This window comes from Cyprinodon tularosa, unplaced genomic scaffold (genome assembly GCF_016077235.1).
Source record: "Cyprinodon tularosa strain WSP-4 unplaced genomic scaffold, ASM1607723v1 ctg16, whole genome shotgun sequence".
Lineage (NCBI taxonomy): Eukaryota > Metazoa > Chordata > Actinopteri > Cyprinodontiformes > Cyprinodontidae > Cyprinodon > Cyprinodon tularosa.
In genome coordinates, this window is record NW_024038437.1 from 1,329,393 (window position 1) to 1,352,367 (window position 22,975).

General features: G+C 37.2%; 1 protein-coding gene across 3 annotated transcripts in view; it reads right to left on the reverse strand.

Moving 5' to 3' along the window:
* The window catches only part of shisal1b (shisa like 1b), a 56,454-nt gene that overhangs the window by 27,833 nt on the left and 5,646 nt on the right, over window positions 1–22,975 (reverse strand). For all 3 annotated transcript variants that reach the window (XM_038280447.1, XM_038280445.1, XM_038280446.1), the window contains one exon: window positions 3,956–4,163. In XM_038280447.1, the coding sequence (XP_038136375.1) occupies window positions 3,956–4,022 (67 nt within the window). In that variant the 5' untranslated portion in view covers window positions 4,023–4,163. The remainder of the gene's footprint in view (window positions 1–3,955; window positions 4,164–22,975) is intronic.

Here is a 22,975-nt window from a genome sequence, read left to right on the forward strand (position 1 = left end):
TCTTTTAGGGAATAAAATTCAGATTTTCTGTATTAAAACCACTGAGTAAGTTTTGACATTTTACTGCAATTACAGACCGTCTTTTGGTGTAGGTTTGCACAACTACACTAAGATGTTTGATTCTTCCTCTTTTCCAAATAACTGAAATGCAATTAGATTTACTTTGACAGCAACTAGAAACGGCTATTTTATCTCTGCCTTTTTGATTAGGGTTCTTGAGGTCTTGGTGAAAGTAGCACCACTTCTATGTCTTAAACTTACCGTATTTTCCAGTTTCCCCCATCTCTGCTCCTGAAATGCTGTCAACACAGCATGCTATAGCCACCACCATGTTCTACCAGCCACATCATTCCTCACTATATGCTCTTAGTAGTGAATTATGTGCAACTTTAGGCTTCATTTCTATGTGATGTTTTTTAATGTAAATCAAAAAGTTAAAGTTTGGTTTCATCCAACCACAGAAACCTCTTCTAACTTTGCTTTTTCCCCAACATCCCAAACTACAGTATGTGGCTGTGTTCTTGCCCCTCATTCTCAAAGGTCAGACTCCGCTGCTACACTGAAGTTACCATGGACTTCTAACCAGTAGCTCTTATTAAAACTAGCATGGCCTGTTTTTTTCAGTGGATGGCAATGTCTTGGTAGGTTTAAAGAGAGATGCATGAAGTTAACAGTATTGTTATGTAGCCTGCTTTTACTTGAAATGTTTCTGAAACTTTTTCATGCAGATGTGAAAATATTTAATACGTGTTCATTTTTGTGTAAGCTCATGTGTTTTGGACACCATTCTGGATTTTAGATGATGCAACTTACTGGTTGATATGCTAAAATGATTTGCCGCACTTTAACTCTATGTTTGTCAGCGCCTCATATTTATAAGTCAACGCATGAACAAAAGGATGACTCGTATCACTTTAGCTGTAAGTAACTCCTCTTTGTCTGCGGAAATGCCTTTTATCAGCTAAGCCTAAAAATCTGGCGCCGTTGTTAATGAAATAGTTATTGCTCTGATTTAGTTTCAAGGTCTGCTTAGATAGAAGTCTTTCAGTGATCTCAGACAGAGACCGATCAGTATTGCAAAGAGGGCTCTCTAAGATGGTAATGATGTTCATTGTATCCAGCAAGCCTCTCTTCAAATGCAGCTTTAAAAGCAGAGAGTTTAGAATTAAGCAGCAAAGGGAAACAGCTGGTGAATAGCATGTTGAAGGGGTAGGAAATTCTGCAGTGCGTTGTTTCAAAGATCTGGCTGTGAGAAAATCAGTGGTAGTCAGCATCAGAAGGTGAACTGTAAAATTCAGGTCAAGTCTTTTATTTCTTAAATGAAAAACAGCTACCCTCTAAAAAGTACGGATGCTATAACATCCAGCCCTCTATTTATTTCATTAACGCGTCTTTAGAATTAGTTAACAGGTTGGTTCTCCCAATGCAGTTTGTTTACAACTTTCCATTTTTGAACTGATAGTTGGAAAGCAGGTTAAAATTACAGCCAGGTGTTCTTTATTTTACCATTTATTGCTGCAGTCTAATCCTAAGTTTGTTGTTGTTTTTCTGTAGCATTAAAGTTTATAATCTATTCTATTTAAACACCAAAGTGAACCAAATAAAATCAGTTTGTATAAAAATCAGTTTGTATATCTTAAACACTATCAGAAATAATTGTTTAACTGGGTTAAATGTAAATGGATATTTTACTAAAAAGGTTGTAGCACTGTTGCCTTGCAGCAAGACAGTCCTTGGTTCAATTTCAAGCCTGGTGGGGTTTTTTTTTTTCCATTTCTCCTCCTTGAGGCAAACCCTACTCCATACCACCTTCTATATTTCTGAGAGGGTTTTAAGCAAATAGTAAATGGCCTCTACTTATGTAGCGCTTTTTCAAGTCAGGGGACTTGACCAAAGCGCTTTACACTACATTAAGTCATTCACCCATTCACACACACACTGATGGTGGCAAGCTACATTGTAGCCACAGCTGCCCTGGGGCTCACTGACAGAAGCGAGGCTGTCGTACACTGGCGCCATCGGGCCCTCTCACCAACAATAGTAGACAATGCAGGTGAAGTGTCTTGCCCAAGGACACAACGACACTGAAAGTAGGAGCCTTGAACCGTCAATCCTTCGATTTCAGGACAAACTCCTACATCCGACGCCACTGTCGCCCCCGCAAAAGCCACAAAGATGATATTTTCAATTGTTTTTGACAGTTTTTTTTAAGTACTTGTTTCCATCTTGATTATCAACACACTGATTTGTATGAAGATGTTACTTTGTAAGATATCATTACTTGAAGTTACACTTTAACTACAGTTGACAAGCTATTAACAGCATGTCTGTTCAGCAGCTGATTGGAGGCATGCTGCCAGAGTTTAAACCAACTGATTATCAGAGTTCACCACTTAATTATTCTGAACTTAATGGCTCCATATGAAAAATAGCTAGTATTAGACAGAATCTGGCATGAGTTCTTTTGTTTTTCCCTTTAAACTGTTATTAGAAAGTCAGATTTACACAGGAGTACTGAAGAACAATCAGAAGCTGAAAGGATCTCTTTTGACTTAGCTATCAGGGTGTGGCACTGATGATGCATAATGCATAATGTCTGCGGGGTTCAGGGCAGTTTGTTGTTCATCAAGCACAGTAAGACCATGGTCACTGAATCACCAGTTGGCCTCTTTGACTATGTAGGATCACCATAATGTTTGTCACGAGATGGAAGCATGAAAAGCTCTAAAACTTCCTGTGGAGCAATATACGCAGATGACTAGACACCCCAGATCATCACCCACACTAATTCCCGTCTGCTCTTCACGCAACATCTGCCTCTCAACTTTCCCTTCAGACTTTTTTCGAAATTAAACCCAAACTGTAAATTTTAATTTAAAAAAATATTATCTTTTTTTATTTAGCCTCATTTGTTCTTTTCTCTAGTCGTGGATATTATTTTCTGGTGAGTTGTAGTGACTCCAGCCTTAACTACTCCCCATGAAGCCCCACATTTTTTGTGTTAGTTTCTAAAAATCCTCCCAATGCTGCAGTTATCTCTGTAAATGTTGCACCTTTTCTCGAGACACTTTTTCCTCCCAGAAAATTTTTAATTAATTTTCTTGAAAGCAGCTCTCTATGAACCACTATGGATCTTTTTGGATAATCCCATCCAATACGTATTCCAGACGTCTTTCAAATCATAAGTGAAAGACCATAGGAAAACTTTGCAGGTGTTAGCTAATAGTGTGACACTATGGATTTCTGAAATCTTACTTTTATATTCTTTTCTTTTTTGATAATCACATTTTCCGAGACACTAAATTGTGGCTTTCATTGAACCATGTGCAACAGAATTACAAGAAATAAATACTTGATATATTTTAATTCCTCAAATGAGTGATCAAAAAAATAAACCCTGACACATTTTTTAAGATGTTTTTGGAGATGTGTAATAGAAAGCAATTGAATCCTTTCTGTTTGTTTTGTTTTATCTTATGACCACAAACAATAAAATCAATGTACCCCTTAAAGAAACAAGGTAAATGTTTTATTCAACAGAGAATCATTAAATGATCTCAGGATGAGCTGAGCTCCCTTTCAGTTTTTCTTTACAGTTTAGTTCAAAACTTTGCCCTCAACTCTGACCATAGTGTTAATATATTAACAATTACTTATTCTGTTCAATTTAGAACTCAAAACCACCATTGAAGTTAGTAGCAGATAAATAAGTAAGCTTTTTGGTTATTTTATAGGATTTAATCACAGTGTAAATTCAAAACCCGGCTACATCCTATAAGATATATGCATTTTTAGAATCTTTACCTTACAAGAGATGCAATTATCAGGATACACCAATAGATATGACCTGGAACTTCCACAGGGATGTCTATAAACCCCTCTAATGAGATAAATCAGAACTTTTACATCTGGCAGATTCAGCCAGATCCAGAGCACCATCCTAGCTTTCACATACCTGCAGTGGTCAGCAGTAGGAAGATGACCGTCAGGATGTTAAAGGACTGCCGGCTGGTGATAGTCATCTTCGTGCCCTCATGTGGGAAGGAGGGAGGGAGCGGGTGGGGAGAAGAAGAGGGGGAGGACTGTTCTGTTTTAGCTGGAAGTGGGCATCCTCTGCATGCTGACAGCTCCTTTCACATGGCTGCTACTGGGAGACAGGACTCCTGAAGGGAACAAGACAAGCAAGGAGACAAAAGATTAAGATATTTGATTTCGGTTTCTGGGCGTTCTACCTAACTGGGAGGACAGCTTGTCTGGCAGGAAACACTGCTGATGCCTTCCTAAATTTGTCCATCTAGAAATAAGTTGCAAAACAGAAAAAAAAAACGCATTTAGCTTAATTGAGATAAGAATTTGGGCAGTGGTTAAACTGGGTTTCAGGTTTGCTGGTAAGTCATGCTTATAAATTCAACCAACTTCAAATAATCTTTGAGGCACAAAGAAAACAAACTGACAGCTGATTATTTCAGCAGGTTGCTGCAGTGAATCATCTATATTCTGACATCCGGATATCATTTTGACACATTCCTCCTACCTCCTCAGCATTCTTTTGGGAACACCATTACAACAACCCTCTGCCGAAGGCTGCACCCTGCACCTGCAGAACAGTGGATCCAAAATACAATAAAATAGATCCAGAAAAATTGAAAGAGCCAAATCTCACTCACAAGAGGTACCAATAAAGAACAGCATTCACAGAGAAAACTCTGTGTGGCCTTTTGCTAAAGTATTAAAATTCCTTGAACTTCTTCATATTTTGCCACATCCTAACCCCTGAAGATGTGACTGTATTCCATTGGGATTTAAAATGATTTCAGTTAAAAGTGCTGAAAAAGTATATGATTCCTCCAAAATACAGAGCATAGATAAACAAGCGCCTCCATATCATCCAATGCGACCCTCTGCTGAAAATGTCTGTCTCGTGTTACAGGTGCTTTTCTTGTGCTGAAGTTTTTTTGATATCTCAAACTGTATCCTGTTAAGGATAAAGTGTGGAATATGTTTTTTTTTTTCCTCTTCCTCCCCAATATCGCTCCTATCTTTCAGCACTATAGGGAACCACCTATGGGCTGGGGCCCTGGGTCGGTTTGTACTGAAACTGAAATCTCAATGACAAAGTAAATTGTAGTTTACAATAAAGAAATTGACTGATTGATTGATTGAAACAAACGTAAACATTTCTGGTACTTTTTGGAGTCAAAGTTAATAACTGCAAAGTCTGTAGAAAACATCTGAGCAAAAACTATTTGCAAAGTTTGGTGTTTATTTAGGCGGTCAATCATTGGCCACCCATCTAGCTCCACCCCTGCCAACATAGCCTTTAGTTATCTCCAGCCATTTTTTTTGAACAGTACCAATATGTCCCACAAAGTGATGCCACCACTACCACTACCATGTTTTACCAAAAATATGTATTGAATCTGGATGATGTGTTTTACTTTTGCACCATGCATATATTTTTTGTGCATTTTTAGCCCATCTGACAACTGCCACTTGTGTTACATTTTTGCAGTGTCCCTACATGGAAAACAACAAACAGAATAATTTTTTTTTGCCATTCTTCAGAAATGGTTAAAAAAATTTGCAATAAAATGTAACACACTGGATGCAATTTGTCTCAAACAAACAACTTCTATCTCAAAGATAGTGGACAATTTTACTTTTGGATATCATTTAGACTTGACAACCAGATTAGAGGTGCATGCTTCAAAGTACATATTTTATATATATAGAGTAAATTGTGTAAGTGTGTGTGTGTAAATCTTTTATATCAATGTTCTTGATTGTAATATAACATGTATTAAAGTTAGAGCGGTTTACCTTTGCTGGCCCCTGTATTTATTACTTCCATTAGGAATTCACCCCATTAGGCCTCAAAAACATCAGTTTTATTTCTCTATTAGATTTACATTTAACAGGACTTAATGCTTATAAATCTGGTACGCCTATAGTATAAAATATTTAGTACATAGAAAAAATAAATATGAGCATAAACAACTTTAAGAGGAACAGTTATGGCAGCAATATATCTTAAATTTACACTTTAATTTTTCTCTTTTTATGACAGAGAGAGTAGAGATGAAAACAGCTTAACATCCATGAGTGCACAGTTCTATTTTACTTGGTTTAAACATGGAAAAATGCTGGCAATGCAGTAAAAGGAGAGTATTATAAGAAAAAGGTGATGTTTGCATCAAATGTTTAATAAATCACAAAGAATCTGCTCCTTCAGCACAGTGTCAGGGTTTTGATTATTAAACTGCTGAGGAGCATGTTGCTTATAAATTAGGTATTTTGGGAATGTATGCATTTATTTTCTACTGTTTTATTTTGGTTAACATTTGAAGCTTTGTCGAAGTCGTCTCTCCATTGAATATAAGTGAGAATAATGAGATGGGGGTAGGACCTGCTTAGGCATGCACCTTTCTGTAAAAGGGTAAATTCATTCCAGTTACTAGAAGAAATTGCATATCAACAGTTTTTAGCCACATCATTTGTTAAAGCTAATTCCAAAATTTTGTCAATGAACATATAAATAATTTGCATGTGTCAACACCAAAGTAAATATACCTGCAATAAATCCAATTTGAACCTTTATTAATATTAATACCTGGAAGAATGTTGCTGCTTAAAAAAAACAGCCCACAAAAGTCACCTCTAAACTATTCACAGCTTTAGCTGCAAGTTCACGTAGAGAATTTTGAAATTCATCTCAGCATGAGTTTCACAGAGAGCACTGCAAAAGTTGACTACTGAATTATTGACAGAGGAATGGCAGCTGCCAGCAAGAGAAAAACTACTTATGAAGAAAGGCAGCAACATGAGTACATAAGGCCACCTCTGCTAAAAAATACTGTGATTGAGGCCCATATCCCGTTTGCCGTTACATCACCAGCCTCTAATGTCTTTTTTTGAACTTTTTTTTAGCTATTTCTTTAAAACTCTGAGTGCATGTAATGCTTAGAGATAAAATACTGAGGCTTCTTCATCATATCAGGGAATCCTTCCTATTTGCTTGCATGTAAAATATTTAAAGACTAGCAGATAAGACCCACCCCATTTGAACACTATACCACCATCCTGGTTCTCATAGCAGAATAAGGAATGTTATTACTCGTATATCTGCTATATTTGTTGCCAACAAAAAGAAGGGCACATGTAAATAGAGGATGTGTGCCTTAAAGGGAAATGCCGTTTTGCCGAGAACTTCGAGGGGATCATTGGGGCTCCCCTTCCCTCCATAAAAGACATTTCATCACAGTGCGGCGTGTTCCGAGCCTGTGACATCATCAATGACCCCTTAAGCCCCCGCCATGGATTGTTCTCACTGCTGCCCTCTGGGAAGAGACTTCCCAGCATTCAATGCAGGTCCAGCAGATTCTGCATCAGCTTTTTCCACACTGCCATCAGACTGGTGAACTGTTGAAAAAACTCTTGATACACAAACTCTGAATCAAATTGTTAATACAAACCAAAAAATACTGCATATTTTCATTATATACATTAATGCTCTGAACTTGCAGGGTTTTTTTGCACCAGTTATTTCTCCCACACTGTTTACATTTGATCACTGTTGCACTGTATGGGATGGAAATGTTCATTTACTGCCTGAAGAGCTGTACAAAATGAAATTTTGTTTTGTATACACTCTCTGTATACAAAATAACAATAAAAGTTTTCTAAGTCTACGTTTTCTTACCTAATTACCTGAACTTAAAATTAGTTTTTTTGGAAAAAAAACCCACAACCTTTTTCTCCTGCTTGTTGCAGATTATGACAGCAGCAGCCACTGAAGTCTTAGTTTCCACAGTGATACAGTTACTAAGAGCTGAACATGCCTCAACCTCCAAGAAGATTAAAAAAAAACACTCAACCCAAAATGCAAGAAAGATAAGTTAAGAAGTTTCACAAACGTTTAATTTATCTGCTATGATGAATAGTGGATCAAATCAGAACTGGAACTTTATATGGTTCTGGAGGAGGAAGAAGAATATGGAAAAGGCTTAAATGAGCACTATACTTATAGTGAAGCATGGTGGTAGCACAGTGAAGCTGCATGGAGAGTGCAACAAATACATGATCAAATATTAGGAAGCCCATGTAACAAATGTCTCTTTGTCTTAATTTCTTGTTTGCAGCAGGTGATTTTACATCTGAACAAGTTTGGTTCAAAAGCGGCTCATCCTAATTCTACTTTTACACAGCTTTGCTGTCAAAGTGGAAATCCTCCGGATTTAATTAAGGAGTGGGTTAAGTGGTTTTCTTGGTTAGGTCCTCCTACAGTACCTTCCCTGCAGACATGCTTTTAGGATCTTATATACCTAAATCCAACCGTTACTCATGTATTTAGTTTACGAGGCTATAAATACTTGTGTTACAGAAAAGGGGTTGTGATGCATGAAGAAATTAGCTGGTGACTAGAACAATATAAATAAATAAAAAAATCATGTTTCAGGCAACAGAAAAAGAGCAGATAAAAAAATATATGGTCACTACAGGGAGTAAAGAAAAGTTTAACAAAGCCTATTATCATGTAACTTCCTCCAAGAAGTCTCACTCATTTGAAGATGTTAGCATTACTCATTGAAATTCCACAGTTATTACAATTTCAATAATCGTATTCATGCTAATTTTCTTGAAATTCATCTTTACAGTAACTCCTCTCTCAAAAACACCATGGAAGGACAACAATAAAAGTAGCAGCATGATATGGAACCAGATATCAGTGGGCTGCCTGATGGTAAACATAGCACTGTCTCATGTAATAAAAATATCACCATGTGATCAGAGCTGTTAAACACACTCAGTCACAGCTGTTCATCACCATTAGAGTGAGCTCTCAAATGTTTGAGCTAAGAGACCTACAGTATGAAGTCCTCCTTGTTCAGTTTTCCTCAGTCCTTTTTTTTTCTTTCATTCTAAACCAATAAAAACTTTTTCATGTGACTTATATCCATGCACGTTGATTAAATGATTACATAATGGAAAAAATATTCTTGTCTAGTTGAGCTTGAGTGGATAAACAAATATGTAGGAAAACACCTCAGAGGACCCAAACCTCTAGCAGCAGCTGCTTATTTTTCTCCCTTTGCAGTCCTGAAATCATTGACTGATAGCTGCACATGACCAAACCAATGCATGGACATAATGTGTAGAAATTGTTGGTGGAGCATTGGTGGAGCATTTGTGCTTGAGTCTTTAAACACATCTTTGATCATTAAAGATCCTCCTGCTGGAGAAACACAGGCAGCTGGGGTCCCAGGAGCCTTGTTAGAGGGGAATTTCTTCCTTTTATGTGTGTGTGTGTGTGTCCTGTTTTGCCAATATAGCTCTGCAAATCAATGTCCCAGAGATGATAACCCAACAGATTTGCTTTCACAAGCAGACTATTGTGACTGTTGCCATAAGATTCAGTTTGGTAATTTGTATGTGAATATTTACTGAAAATTATTTAGGGAGTAAAATCGAAAATTGAAAGAAAAAGAGATAGAGACAGGAAAGAGAACATGAAAAGAGAGACAGAGAGAAAAAATAGACAACACAAAAGATATACAGTAACTCCAGAAGTCTGCTTCCACACCTGTATGAGACAAGAGGGGCAAAAAATAGAAATCATAACAGCTAAAAGAAAACAACCAACAACCAAAGTAAATATTAGGTATCCCTTAGATATATATGTGTGTGGAAGGCAAAACCTATAGTGTTTACACAATGATATTCAAGCTCAGTGTTTAGTATTTGTGTGTATCCATGAACACATGGAACCAAACTGGCATGGTATGCATGTGTAGACATGCTTGTGTATAAAGGATTTACAAAGCTTCTTCCGAAGGAAAATATGCTTAATAGCAGGTTTAGGTGGCCCCAGACTCGCCCTACAAGGCCCTGGATCGATAAAGTGAAGACACCACACCTAGATTTCCCAAAGGCATCAGATCACTGGGACTCAAGGAGGGTAGACATAGGGGGGGCCACACCCACCAGAGAGGGGCAGACAATAGCACCCGGAGCCCGACCTCCGAGTTGCCAAACCCTAAGTAGGCCCAGTCCCTGAGGGACCCGACGCCAGAGGCCATAGTTCTGACGTCCGCCAGCAGATGGTCAGGCCCTAGGTGGACCCAGATGAGTGTACAGTGTTCCAAGCCTGGGGTGCACCACCCTTTAGTGGGGACTACACAGGGCCAGAAGGTCTTGGGCCGGGTTGCCAGCCACCAAGAATGAGACAGCACCCACTGAAGTACGCTATCCCTGCACCTAGAAAACCACTAGCACATCTGCAGACATAGGCACCTCTCAACGGTGGGGAGCATAAGAAGGGGAATGAGACAGACCCTGCTCATATTAGATGCATGTGATGTTCAAGTAGGTGTGGGGAGGTAAGCACTTAACCTGACAAGCAGACAAAGACAAGACATTCACACAATCCCACTCTTACATCCATACGGACATATACAATCACTTAACAGAGACACAGACAGGGGAAGACAATAAAAATATCCTTACATTCCTCATACATGTGGTATGCTGTGTTGCACCATGGCTATCCATCTGGTGGCATGTGCCTGGAGCACCTCCCAAGTGAGGTGACCAGGGGGTATCCAATAACGACATCCAAGCCACTCGAGCTGACTCCATTCAATATGGAGGAGAAGTGGCTATAATCCGAGCCTCACCTGAATGCCCCCCGACCAGAGCAAATCCCAGAGCAGCACCACCCCAAGTGACGGCCTATCCCAGGCAATCACTCCCCCTAAACAACCCGTCACATGGGCAAGTCTAACCACCCCTACATTCAGCCAGCTTTCCAAACACATAAAACTGGGACATCCAGGTCAGTTGCTTCCACATACCCTCCCCACACTCCCTCCACCCCCTTACTGACAGTCTTTCCCCTCTAGGGGAGAAAGGAATTTCTTAAAGATTTCCCCCATCTTTTTATTTCCGCTTCAGCGGAATCCTTTGTCTGAGAAAAGGAATCCCCACCTTTTTAGACCCACTCACATTTTCAGTCAAAATCAGCAGTGTTTAACATATTTTTGTACAGCAGATTTATCCATTTTATATGTACACAGCTTTCTGCGTTGTTCGGCTGAGGTTCACAGTGCAGCAGCTCTTGTTTGCAAAGAAGTGAGCGTTTGATTGGTTTGTGTAAAGAGTCTGATGTTAGTGAAGCAGAACATGTACTGTAAAACATGCAGGAAGGCAGATAGAGCATTGAGAACAGTGTATCACTGCAAAAGGGTGAAATTACAGCAGCCATGCTTTTCCAACACAAGTAGATCCGACTAAAATATAAATAAAGAGCATCACAGCAATCTATCAGCTACCGGGTGTCTGATTAAATTTAAAATTTGTGAACACAAACATGTAAATAAAACCTCCAAACTCATAATTAACAAAAGCTCAGGGAGTTTTTAAATTCATTTACATACTTCTCACTGGAGCCAAACAGAAGAATTGAATGTGAAGTGACCAATTACTGCGGCAACCCCTGTGAAACTAACACACTTTTCATCACAACACAGCACTAGACCCAGATCTGTCAGCTGTGTAATGAAGGAATGCGCTGTGGAATTTTTTGGGCTATCTGGAGATTAGACACAGTGATTCGCTGGCTGTATCTCACAGACATCGGGCTCAAAGTTCCTGTTTCTTTTTTTTTTTTTCTTTTTTTTTTTTCTTGTGTGTGTGTGTGGGGGGGGGGGTCAAAACGTACAAAGGGCTTGATTTCTTAAAGTTTTTCTGAAATATTTTCTTCATCTAAGCAGCTTTTGAAGCTCAAAAAGCCAAAGCACTTTAAGTTACAACTTTTTAAAGACGTATCAGATCAAGCTTTTTTGAGCAACAAAATATTGTCATTTTGATTATTTTAGAAGGATTTTTATGCATTTTCTTTAGCTACAGTCATGGTCTTAATCCATGTTTATGTGAAGCATCAATCACTGTAAAATTAATGAGCCTAAGAGCATTCCAAGTGAAGTACAGGTTAGAGATGGGACTCCATTTTCACATGATAATTGCCCAAATGTGCCTCTGCTGATGATGGGCTTGTGTCCAAGGACTGATCAACTGCAATAAGCCCTGTCCCCTAATTAATGCTCCTCTTGACTGTTATACTAAATTAGCTGTCATTCACTTTGTATGCCATTAGAGTCCCTCTCAAAAGCTCTTCTGAGTTTCGTTGTAACACTTGGCAGTGCTGGGATCTAATTATTGTAATGTGTACAGAGACAGTAAGAGGCACAGTTGATAAATAGTGTTAGAATTATGTGCTGATTTGCTCTCAGTTCAGGAAACTTTGCAGTTCTCTCATCCATATAATGTCTGCAAAGTAGTGTCTTCCTCTCGATGCAGCTAATCATCTACTAAGTTGAATTATTTGCCACTAGCATTTCTTCACAATTTATATTCAGTCTCATAGCCAGTGCATTTACTGTGCTGTTGGAGGAAGCAGTGCTGTCCATCACTTCAAGTAATGATTTACACTTTAACTTGAATGTAGACCGCTGCATCAACAAACTGTTTCGCTCTCAGACCTGCTGCTTTGTCATCTAAATAAAAGGTTGTCTAATGTACACTCAGATGGTCAAAAAACAAACACAGCAGTTATCTCTTCATGCTGTTTACTTGCATATGTATATAATTCACCCTGTTATCTAAGGAAATAAACAGTGCTTATGTCTGTTCCTGAAATTCTGCTCTACCCTCTGCCCATCTAACAGCTCTGTTGCCCAGAGTACAGCGCGTTCTACAGTACGCATCTTCATTTAATAAGCTCATCCAGCTGGCTGTCTCATTAGAAGTTGGTCATGAACCTTCCTATTAATAACGAGCCATCTATTACTGTGTTTGTGTCAGAGAGAAAAAAATATGTTAATGGAAGAGATGACATACCTGCTCTCAAAAAAAATCAGGTCTCCATAAACAAATATCATCTTGTTTATCATATTTTTTCTTAACCAGGTCTGCTTTTTGTAGATCTAGGAACAATAACTATGGCGTTGCTCACTCCTATTCTTAAAACAAAATGACAAGAAGCATTAGGGCTTTATGGGTGTTGAATTTCTGGCTAATAATCTTTAAAACAAAACCAACAAATGTCAGTCACAGCTTAGAGCTGTTCATATTTTAAGCATTGCAATTTTGCGTAGATAAAATAACTACACTTTCGAAATCAATCACAAGTCATTGGATAAGCCGTGGTTCACTTATAATGTAGCAGTTTAGGTTTGTTTTTTTTTAGGAAAAGATTAGGCACAAACTGTGCCGGAAGACACAGCATAATATTAATCTAAAGCAGTAATGACCAAAGATAAATGTTTTGCCACGGTATTTAAGATGCATTTTATCAATCTTTAATTACAGATAAACCTGCACAAAAATAAGTTATTCAGTTAGAATAAAAAGATAATGAATTAAGGGAATATTTTAGAGATACCCAGTAACAATAACCTTGGATGTTTCCCTTGTGTTTTTAATCTGCCATCACTTTATTATGTAGCCATGAAGCAGAGCCAGAGTATTGGCTGATCTTACAGTGAAATAACTCTAGAACACAAACATTTCATAGAAAGATGGAATGAACTGAAATAGTTTTTGGTTTACATGACACTGACTGAATTTTCCAGCTCAAATCTTCTAAATAAAGCAGAAGCAGCAACAGCATGTTTTGGTCGATAGGATTGATGTCGCCGGGGAAACGGCGACGTCACAGAAGACACGGGGAAGAATGTACCACCTTATAATTAGTTCCCACAATGTATTACACAGGAAATTAATATAGTCCATCTTTGAGGGAGAAAAAAATCTAATAGGAGAAAAACAACAGGGTTGCCATAGCGTTTGTTTAGGAGATTTTGACCAGTTTGGCAGTATAATGAGCTTAACTATTGAACAGGGTTTCTGCATAGCAGCATGGGTGGTCTTTTTGTTGTTTCTAATTTGGTTTGTGAGATTACAGGAGGAAGAAGAAGTGTATTCAAACATTAAACTGCAGGAGGTCTGCTTTATCGCTACCTATCATGTGATGGAAACAATCCTGCTTCCTAAATCAATTTAGTGTTTCAAAGTTTACCCTCATTAATTTGCTTCTATATACCAGAGTGGAAAATCTGGCTTATCCTCCCACAACCAAAGTAACAAGTTAGAATAACACCTCTTATTTTTTATCTAAATTTTCTCCAAATAAGCCTTTATTATTGTTATTAGTATCTATTTTATAGTAAATCTCATCTAATGGACCCAATCTCTCTAATTACAATTATGTTCCCTTTTTTTCATGGTTATTTCATGGTTTCATTATAATTATTGATAAAACTGCAAGTTCAAAGAGACTTTAAATATTTATATACAACCTTAAACATTTAAAAGAGTCTTTTTAGTCCCAATCACAGCAGATATTTTTAGTACTTTATAAGGCCTTGCAAATGTATCCCTAGGCCTTGAACTAAGAATTTTACTATTAACTACTTAGTTAAACTATGTTACATACTAAAGTGTTCATGTTTTGACACAGTACAACCACAATATTTTCTAATATTTCCATCTCTTTTATAATATTTTTTCAAATAAAATATTCAGAAATGTCCTTTGGTCTCATTTCTTTTTCGGACCAATGGTCTCATTTCTTTTTCGGACCAAAGACAAAATTATTATTATTATTTTCAATTCAATTCAGTTTATTTTTACATTCTAGAGTGGATTACAACAAACCCATGCTTGCAAAGATTGCTCTTCTCATTAAATTGAAATTTCTAGTGCAGGATGGAGCAGAGTCCTGGAATCTGAGGAAATTGCTATAGGGCTATAGGGCTTCTGCATTCAGCACCTCTGATTTACGTATTTGTTCTGATATTACAGCTGCAAAACCACGAAATGCCTAGAGCAGCTCGTTCAATGAAGACTTTTGGGAATTTTCCTTTCAGTTTTGGGACGGTGTTGGATATGCATTTTGCAAGTGTAAGGAGATCCATCGCGTACTGGCAGCAGTGTTGCTAAGCAACAGACGAATATGATTTACTACTTTCACTACTACAGTATGTACTGATAAATCCATAGAGAACAATGCTTTCTCTATTTGAGTCTGATCAAGGCTTGTTTTAATACAGATGTAAAATAAACCTCACTAAAGTCTGTCTTAGAAGCAGACAGAGACCTGCTCATAAAGTTGTGACAAACTTTTACAAAGCAGCAAAGTGATCAATAATAGTTTGATTTGTGGCATGCATAACTAATGGTTGTACTTTACAACTAATCTATTAACTTCTGCAGCTCCTCCAGTTACCATGTGCTTCTTGGCTCTTTCTTTTTTTGCTGAGGTTCTCTATAATCTAAGACCTTAAAGAAACAGCTGTTGTTATACTCAGATTGATTTTGCTACTAGTTGTAGTGGAGCTTTATTTAGGGATGTCAGACATAAATAGAAATGTTTTCATTTCTTTATTTGTAAAATAAAGAAAAAATAATATTTTTTTTTATGTGAACTATGTGCAAATTGTTTATTAAATTACATAACATCGTGATAAAATAAATGAAGGTTTGTGGTCACAAACATAAACCAGTTTTCCAATGTATCGTAGCTAACAAGGGAAATATATCTGTGCCCAAATTGGGAACCTACCATTGGTTCATTATTTTATCAGTACTTTTTCCAGGGTAATAAATGTATGCATGCAGAAAGAGAGAGGCAGATAATGAGACAGCTACTGGAGTTTAATAAGTTGAATTAATTATACAATCAAGGTCTGAAAGTCAGCTGGGGAATGGGAGTTCTTGGAAGCCCTCTTGGAAGCCAATCTGAAACGATGCAAATCTACAAAGCCCTCATTTTCGTGCGATACAGAAAATTAGATGCAAGATTTAAACTTTGTAGGACACCGGATTAAAAACGGATTTATTATGAATACTTTTTAAATTTTTCATTTTAATATTTTCTCAATTATTTTATATACTTGAGCTTTATCTGATGTTGACTTGAAAGAGAATTTGGGATTTGCATTCTTTTTGCTGTTTTAATAAACAGAACTTTTAAGAAATAGCAAAGAAACAGCATCTTTATCAAAAGCCATAGTTTGCAGAAAGCTTACAAAAGCTGGATATTTGTTCATAACTGATAAAAGCACTGCACTGGAATTGGCCGGGTAGGCTTCAGAATTTTCTGGTCTACTTGATAAAACAGTTTGTTACATTTTTCCTGTGGATGGACTGAAGAGTGGCAGTGGAAGACTCAACTTCTGGTGCTACATTTCTTCTGATGGAACAAGGTAACTTTTGAAGAAACATGAAACAACGAATGGTGCTAAGTGTCAGTGCATGATCCAAAACCTTTTATATTACAGTAAGTCTAAGTATGGCTCAAAATAAACAAAAGAATGATTTAAACTGAGGTAAATAAATTTTCCAGAAGAACCAAGTCTGATATGACATCTGTGATATGCCCCTTGTGGACAAGTTATCATTACAATAAACTTTTAACCCCTTAATCCCTGAGGGTTTTAGGAGCAAATTCCGATTGTAATTACATATGTGGATTAAAGCAAGTACAGCTCCCAAAATGTAAATTGGAAATACAAATGTTTGTGTTAGTATGACATATTTGGCCTCTACATTTTTTTTTTCAAAATAAACACTGCAAAACAAATATGCTGATTTACATTGTAGGAAACCTTCTGCCTAACACAAAGCCTTTGCTCCTAAGATTTAAAATTGAAATTTACCTTTGAATGCACAATAATATCACCAAACTCAATAGAAAATAAGATAACAGAGCAAGCTTATGCAATGGTTATGTAATGCATGGTGGTTGCATCACCTGAAATGGCCATACAGTTACCTCCAACCCCTCATTGGAAAGGTTTAAGCCTCTAGTATCCAATGATGCTGACCATTAAGGGGTGTGGCTAAAAATTAATACGTCCTGTTGCATTACTCCCACAGAGTCAGGTGGAATTTTAAATCTAATTTAATTTAATTCAGTTCAATTCAATTCAGTTTATTAATATAGCGCCAATTCACAACACAAGTCATCTCAAGGCACTTTACAGTTCAACCAGATCATACAGTCAAATTGATTCAAAGTTTTATATCTAAGGAAAACCAGTTGATTGCATCGACTCATTGACTCAAATACAATCCCTCACACTAAGCATGCTTGTAGCGACAGTGGAGAGGAAAAACTCTCTTTTATCAGCAAGAAACCTCCAGCAGAACCAGGCTCAGTGTGAACGACCATCTTCTGAGGCCGACTGGGGTTCAAGGAGACAGAAGCAGAGATACATAATGCAGCTGTATAAGGCGGCCCCGTCCGTTTCTGGTTAATTTAATTTAATTATTTAGTTATGTTTAAATATTTATTTAACATTTAATTTGTTAACACATTTATAAAACAAAAAGTATTTGTGAAAAAAATATTTTGAGACATGTTTTAGAAATTTTAAAGCCCCATTTTGAAAGGCATGTGGATGAAACATCATGTGACTGGGTTTTGGCCATTTCTATAACTGGATCAACATGGTGTCAGTTGGGCCCGGTACCAGGCCCACCGGGCTCAAGGTTAAGAGAATTTACCCTGGGCTATTTTGTCAGCATTACTGTACAAAAACTTGCTGTTTTAACAGTGTATAAAACAGTGAAACAGCAGTTTAATCTTCCAGCTCCGCACCGTTATCATGGTTCGGAGCGTTCTGCTGGTTATTCAGGCCTCCTCTTGTTCTCTGTTGCTCATTGTCTGTTTTCTAAGATACGGAGACTGTGACTCATGCAGACTAACTGGACCGATTTTAGCCCTAAAGCTGAGGAAACGTATCCTGTGGTCTGTTGGTGTCTGTGATGCAGACAGAGACGAAAGAACATCCCAGACGAAAAGCCACCATTGTTTGTCTGGATTTCTTTCAACATTACACACAGAGCTCATCTGGTTTGTTTTGGAAATGTTCCCTGTCATCATTGGCTGACCCCGGGATTTAAAATAGCTCCTACCCAAAGAAAAGTAATCCAGAGGGAATTTCAAAAATGGCACGCAAAAAAAAACCCAAGCAAGACTTGGCAATGTAAAAGAAGACTGCTAAAATAATTAGTCTTTTGTTGAGCTGTTATTTGCTCATAAATATTGTATTCTCTTTTCTCCCAAAGCAAGCAGAATACACCTTAATAAAAGCTAATATTTGACAAAAATATCAAATGATCCGTTTATCATTCAGCAGTGGACCAAGGTTTTCTTTCTAAATATGTCCCAACACACTAATCTGAAGCATTTTTTTTTGTTTAAAACACGTTTCTCTTTGCCCTTCATGTAGTAACAAGAGATATTTGTGTTAATTCAGAAACTGAATTTGTTAGTAAATGAAATCCTAACGAAGAAAAAAATTATTGATTTGGAAAAAAAGTAATAGTGGTTCAAAAGAAAGATGCAACAGGAGCATAGTTGTTTAACTTTCTCCTACATGTCTTTGCCTTGGCAGCAGATTTTGGGAAAACCGCATTGAACCTGTATATGATCTGAGGTAAAAGTAGATATGGAGGAAAATATTTTTTAAGTTAAGGTAGAAGAGAGATATTGCTGAGCAGAGACACGAACAAAAGGACTAAAGCTTTTAGTGCATTACAGGTAATGATAGGGTGTTATTAATATATAAATGGTTTTAAAATTGCTTGAGTACTCTGCTATTATTCATTAGGAGCATAATGTTACTGACGAGCAGCTTTACAACTACGTGGATGACTCTGATCCAACACTGCAGACATTCCTTAAATCTAAACTATTAATCCGCAGTGACCTTTAAAAAAAACAAAAAAAAAACATAAAAAAATATATTATCCAGCATTACTGGATTTCTCAGCCTTGAAAATAGCCACAATAGATGTAGAGCAGACATGGAGAGCTCCCAGTCACCGCAGGGTCAACAACACCAGAGGTCACAGGCGGCTCTGTACCGAGCAGCCAAGAATACCTCAGATGTGAGTGGAAAACGCTCCACACTCCTCCTCATCCAAATGCTAATGGTGTTTTGGCAGTCAGTTTAAACAGCCAGTAAAAGAAATGAAGAAGTCAAGGAAGTGTTTGTGTTTTGTTCCAGCGATTATTAGTGGAAGTGTTGGTTGACTGGCCTTTTCAGTGGCATCGTTCCTCATTAATGAGGCTCTCCTGGTTTTGACCCCCCTTCCTTTTGTGCTTTGTCAAAAATAACTTCTGTTAAGACCTCAAATAACTAGGAGTCTAACCCTACTGCATCAAGTTCTGCTAAACTAAAATTTCTGTGGAGTCAGTTTTTATAATCATAATGAACAATAGGGTTACCTACTGTTCAGCAATTCAGCAATTATATGTGAACCTAATTTTTGTGCATATTTAGATTATGAGTAATTATGGTAGAAATTGGTTAGAATGAGCCATGATTTTAGAAGTTGAATGAGAAATTATAATCATTTGAGCCCATAAGAATGGATAGATTATCCCTGTTTGCTCTGTAAATATGTCATTTAATTAAAATAGAAAAACTCAAGAGATTTTTTGATGGGTTAAATTCAGCTGACACGGGGGTCCAGCCGCCCACACCTACAGTTTCTATCCACGGCAATTCTTCGCTGCTTTTCACCAATGCTTTTTCAGTCGTATTCCCTTTTAACAGTAAGATTCAACATTAGAGAAAAGTGCTATTGCTAAAATAATCTCCTAAGACTCACCTTGTTGAAGAGAAACCTCAACAAAATTGAGAAATTTCCAAAATTATCTGTAGGAAATAATAGATTGTAGGAAGTGGAACCCATCTTGGTGACTAAAAATAGATATGAGTTAATTTTCAATGCAAAAACTATTTATGTGACACGTGAGCATAGAGGTTGATTGGTTATAAGTTGTATGTGTGTTGCACCATTAAAACATGAGTTGCTTTACCAGTAGAGAGATAAACAAATTTAATGAAACACCTTTAGATCTTGAAAAAGCTCCATAAAGCACTAGAATATAACTAGCGGTCATATTTCAGAAGGACAAGAAGACCCATGATTGTGCATTTGCATGGATAAGAATTAGTTGATGAAAAATTATCTTCTAGTACGCATTTGTTAGTGCAATGACGGCTGACACTAGTGCACCAAAGTGCAGTAAATAAAAGATGCTATTAGTAGTTTATTTTCATAAATCCAGCGTCTAACTCACTGCCCGAACACATTCTGCAAACAGCAGACCTGATGTTTTTCATTAATTTCAGCCGCACATTATCCCAAGATAAGGCTCTGTAGTCATTCTTAGGTTTTAACAGATTGATCATTTGATACATGCAGCTGCAGTCCTTAATAAACTCCTGCCTGTAAGTGATGTTTTGAAACTGTAGCATGCTGAAGAGTTAAGCAAAGGGTAGCATGTTAGCTCTCTGTTCTGATGTAAACTACTGATAGTTTTACTCACATATTACAGTATAATGGAGATGAAACTTAATGCAGACATTGTTCTTCTGTTCTTTGAAAAAGATCAAGTATTTAGGGAAGCCTCACAGCCTAACAGAAGTCAACAGCAGTCAACAGTCTGTATTTCATGGTGAATGCCACTGCAAAGAGTGAAAACAACCCTCATGTTTATGGAAAAGACAGATTTGTTAGAACCACAAAGGTATCCACAGTTGTTGACAGCAAGTTTTAAAATTTGTTTGCCTGAAAAATGGCTGAAAAGAACGCTGGAGATACAGCTGACATAAACTCCAAGACAGCACAATATAGCAGGTATCAACAGCTGAACTAATTCATGGACTTTAGTGCTGATCATTTCAAAAACACATGGAGGTGAATTGGGAAATCCCTTCCCTAAATAAGTGAATATGTTGTTAGTATTGTAGGATTTCTGAAAGTTGTTTTTACGTCACTGCATAAATTTTATCTTTGTTTATGTACTTAAAAATCTATTGATTGTATGTTTTTTCCTTCAAGGCTGCTGCCTTAAGGCTATAATGCAGAATTATCCGTACCCCTGGCTGTTTAAGAAGCTAAATGTATAGACGATTAGTGTTTAACCCTTTGTTCACATTTAGCATTTCAAAGCAGTCAATTACAAACAGCCGCTGATTCCTTTAACTCCTCTCAGTCTGTGGGGTGAGGATTTTACATGAGATCTTCTCCTCACTCTACTTTTGATGAAATGTTAATGCTATTTTAAACACAGGCAAATTCAAATCCATGCAAGAAATGAAAGCTTGCATCTTTTATTGAAAACATCATCTTTTGTAAATACAGGATATCAAAAGCTCTGGGTTTAAGGCAGCAGACAAAACCTTATTTACTCTTCCACAAATCATTTAACAGCTCATAGTTTTCCTGCACAGCTTTATTTTATCTGAGTCTGAAGTGCATGTGTCACTGCTGCTCGTCACAAACAGCTCAAGAAAAACGGGTGTTTGATCACATTTTCATGAGTTCTAAGATAAATGCGTTTTTTATGACAGCCAACACAGTCTGTAAGGGCAAGAGGCTCTTTTATCTTGAACTTAATTGAAACAGAGGGTTCTACATTTAGTGCATATATTCAAAGTTTTAGCGACATCTAAAATTTTTTTTTTTTACTTAAAGGTAAAGCCAGTAAGTTATCACTAACAGTAAAGGAAGAGAACTGTGTGATTTAAAAGAAAATCTTGATGTACCTTGCCTATGTATTCCCTCTCCAGATTTTATTACATTTGCATGAACAACATCTGGTGGGATCCATTGGGGCATTATGTAATAGACCTATGCTAAGCAGAACATAACTGTAAAACAAAAATATATATTACTTCAGTCTTTTGGCATTTTTGCACATAAGAATCCCTTTTTAATTCCCAAAATGTACTAACCCTTTAATTCAACTCACACTGAAAAGTCCTTTATTCAGAGGTATGTTAAAAAAAACATATGAAAAATAGTTATTATCAAAAGGGAAAAGATGCTAGAAATGTATATCTAGAAAGGTTTAAATCAGGGTTAAGTTGAAAAATACAATCTCAAGCTAGCTCTACCCTTTCATGCTATCATCCGAAAATGCAAACAGTACAACATCAGACTCACAAACCTATGCCAACATATTACTAATGTCCACAATAAGTGATATGATCAAGCAAACAAAAGGCTCTAGGTAACCATGGATTAAGATACAAGCAGACATTTACACCTGAGGTAAAAATAGCTTTTACAGCTATGATTGGTTAATGTTGCGCATATTTGGCTAGAGCCATGTGAGGAACATCACATGGAATAGAAAAAAATTATTCGCATGTATATGTGTATGACTTAAAAGCCAGTAGCTCAATCTCTTGCTTACACGTAATGTTTGAATGGTAGAAAACAAACATAGCTCATGAACCTGAATAAACCAACACTAAAATTGAGACATGGTGTTGGCAGCATCATGCTCTGGGGTTACCCCCTACACACAAGGGGGTAAGAGTAAAAAAAAACAAAAAAGTTAAAAATGATTGAGGTTGAAACAAGTTTGACGGAGAGGAATATTAAAGACAACTGATTAAAGACAACATTTAAGTATGGTTGTGTTCATCACTTCTAAAAAGAGTAGCAAAGTATACAGAAGATATATTGTCCTTGGTACATTCCATATTTTCATAAATATCCTTATGTCCTCCTGTTGCAGATCATTCATGTATGATTTAACTGCATTGCCTGGGTTAATGCTCAGAGGAGCCAAGGTCATTTTTCTTCCGTTTTGTGTTTCATCAGAGATACAGATGCACACAAACACAGACAAGACACTGCATTAATATTCAAAAGAGCCAGTGGGCAAACCTTTGTCAGAGTTGCAGCAGCTTGTCTGTCATTTGATTATTCATTTCTGAAGCTGCACACACAGAGGAAATGCCTCTCTGATCCCCAAACCCCTCCACCCCCTCAATAACAACAAAAAAAAGACACAATAAAAGATCAACAGCAAAGAAGCTCAAAGCAACCTTCAAACATGCAAATGACAACAGTGATGTAATAAAAAATGCTCCCTTTTAAATTA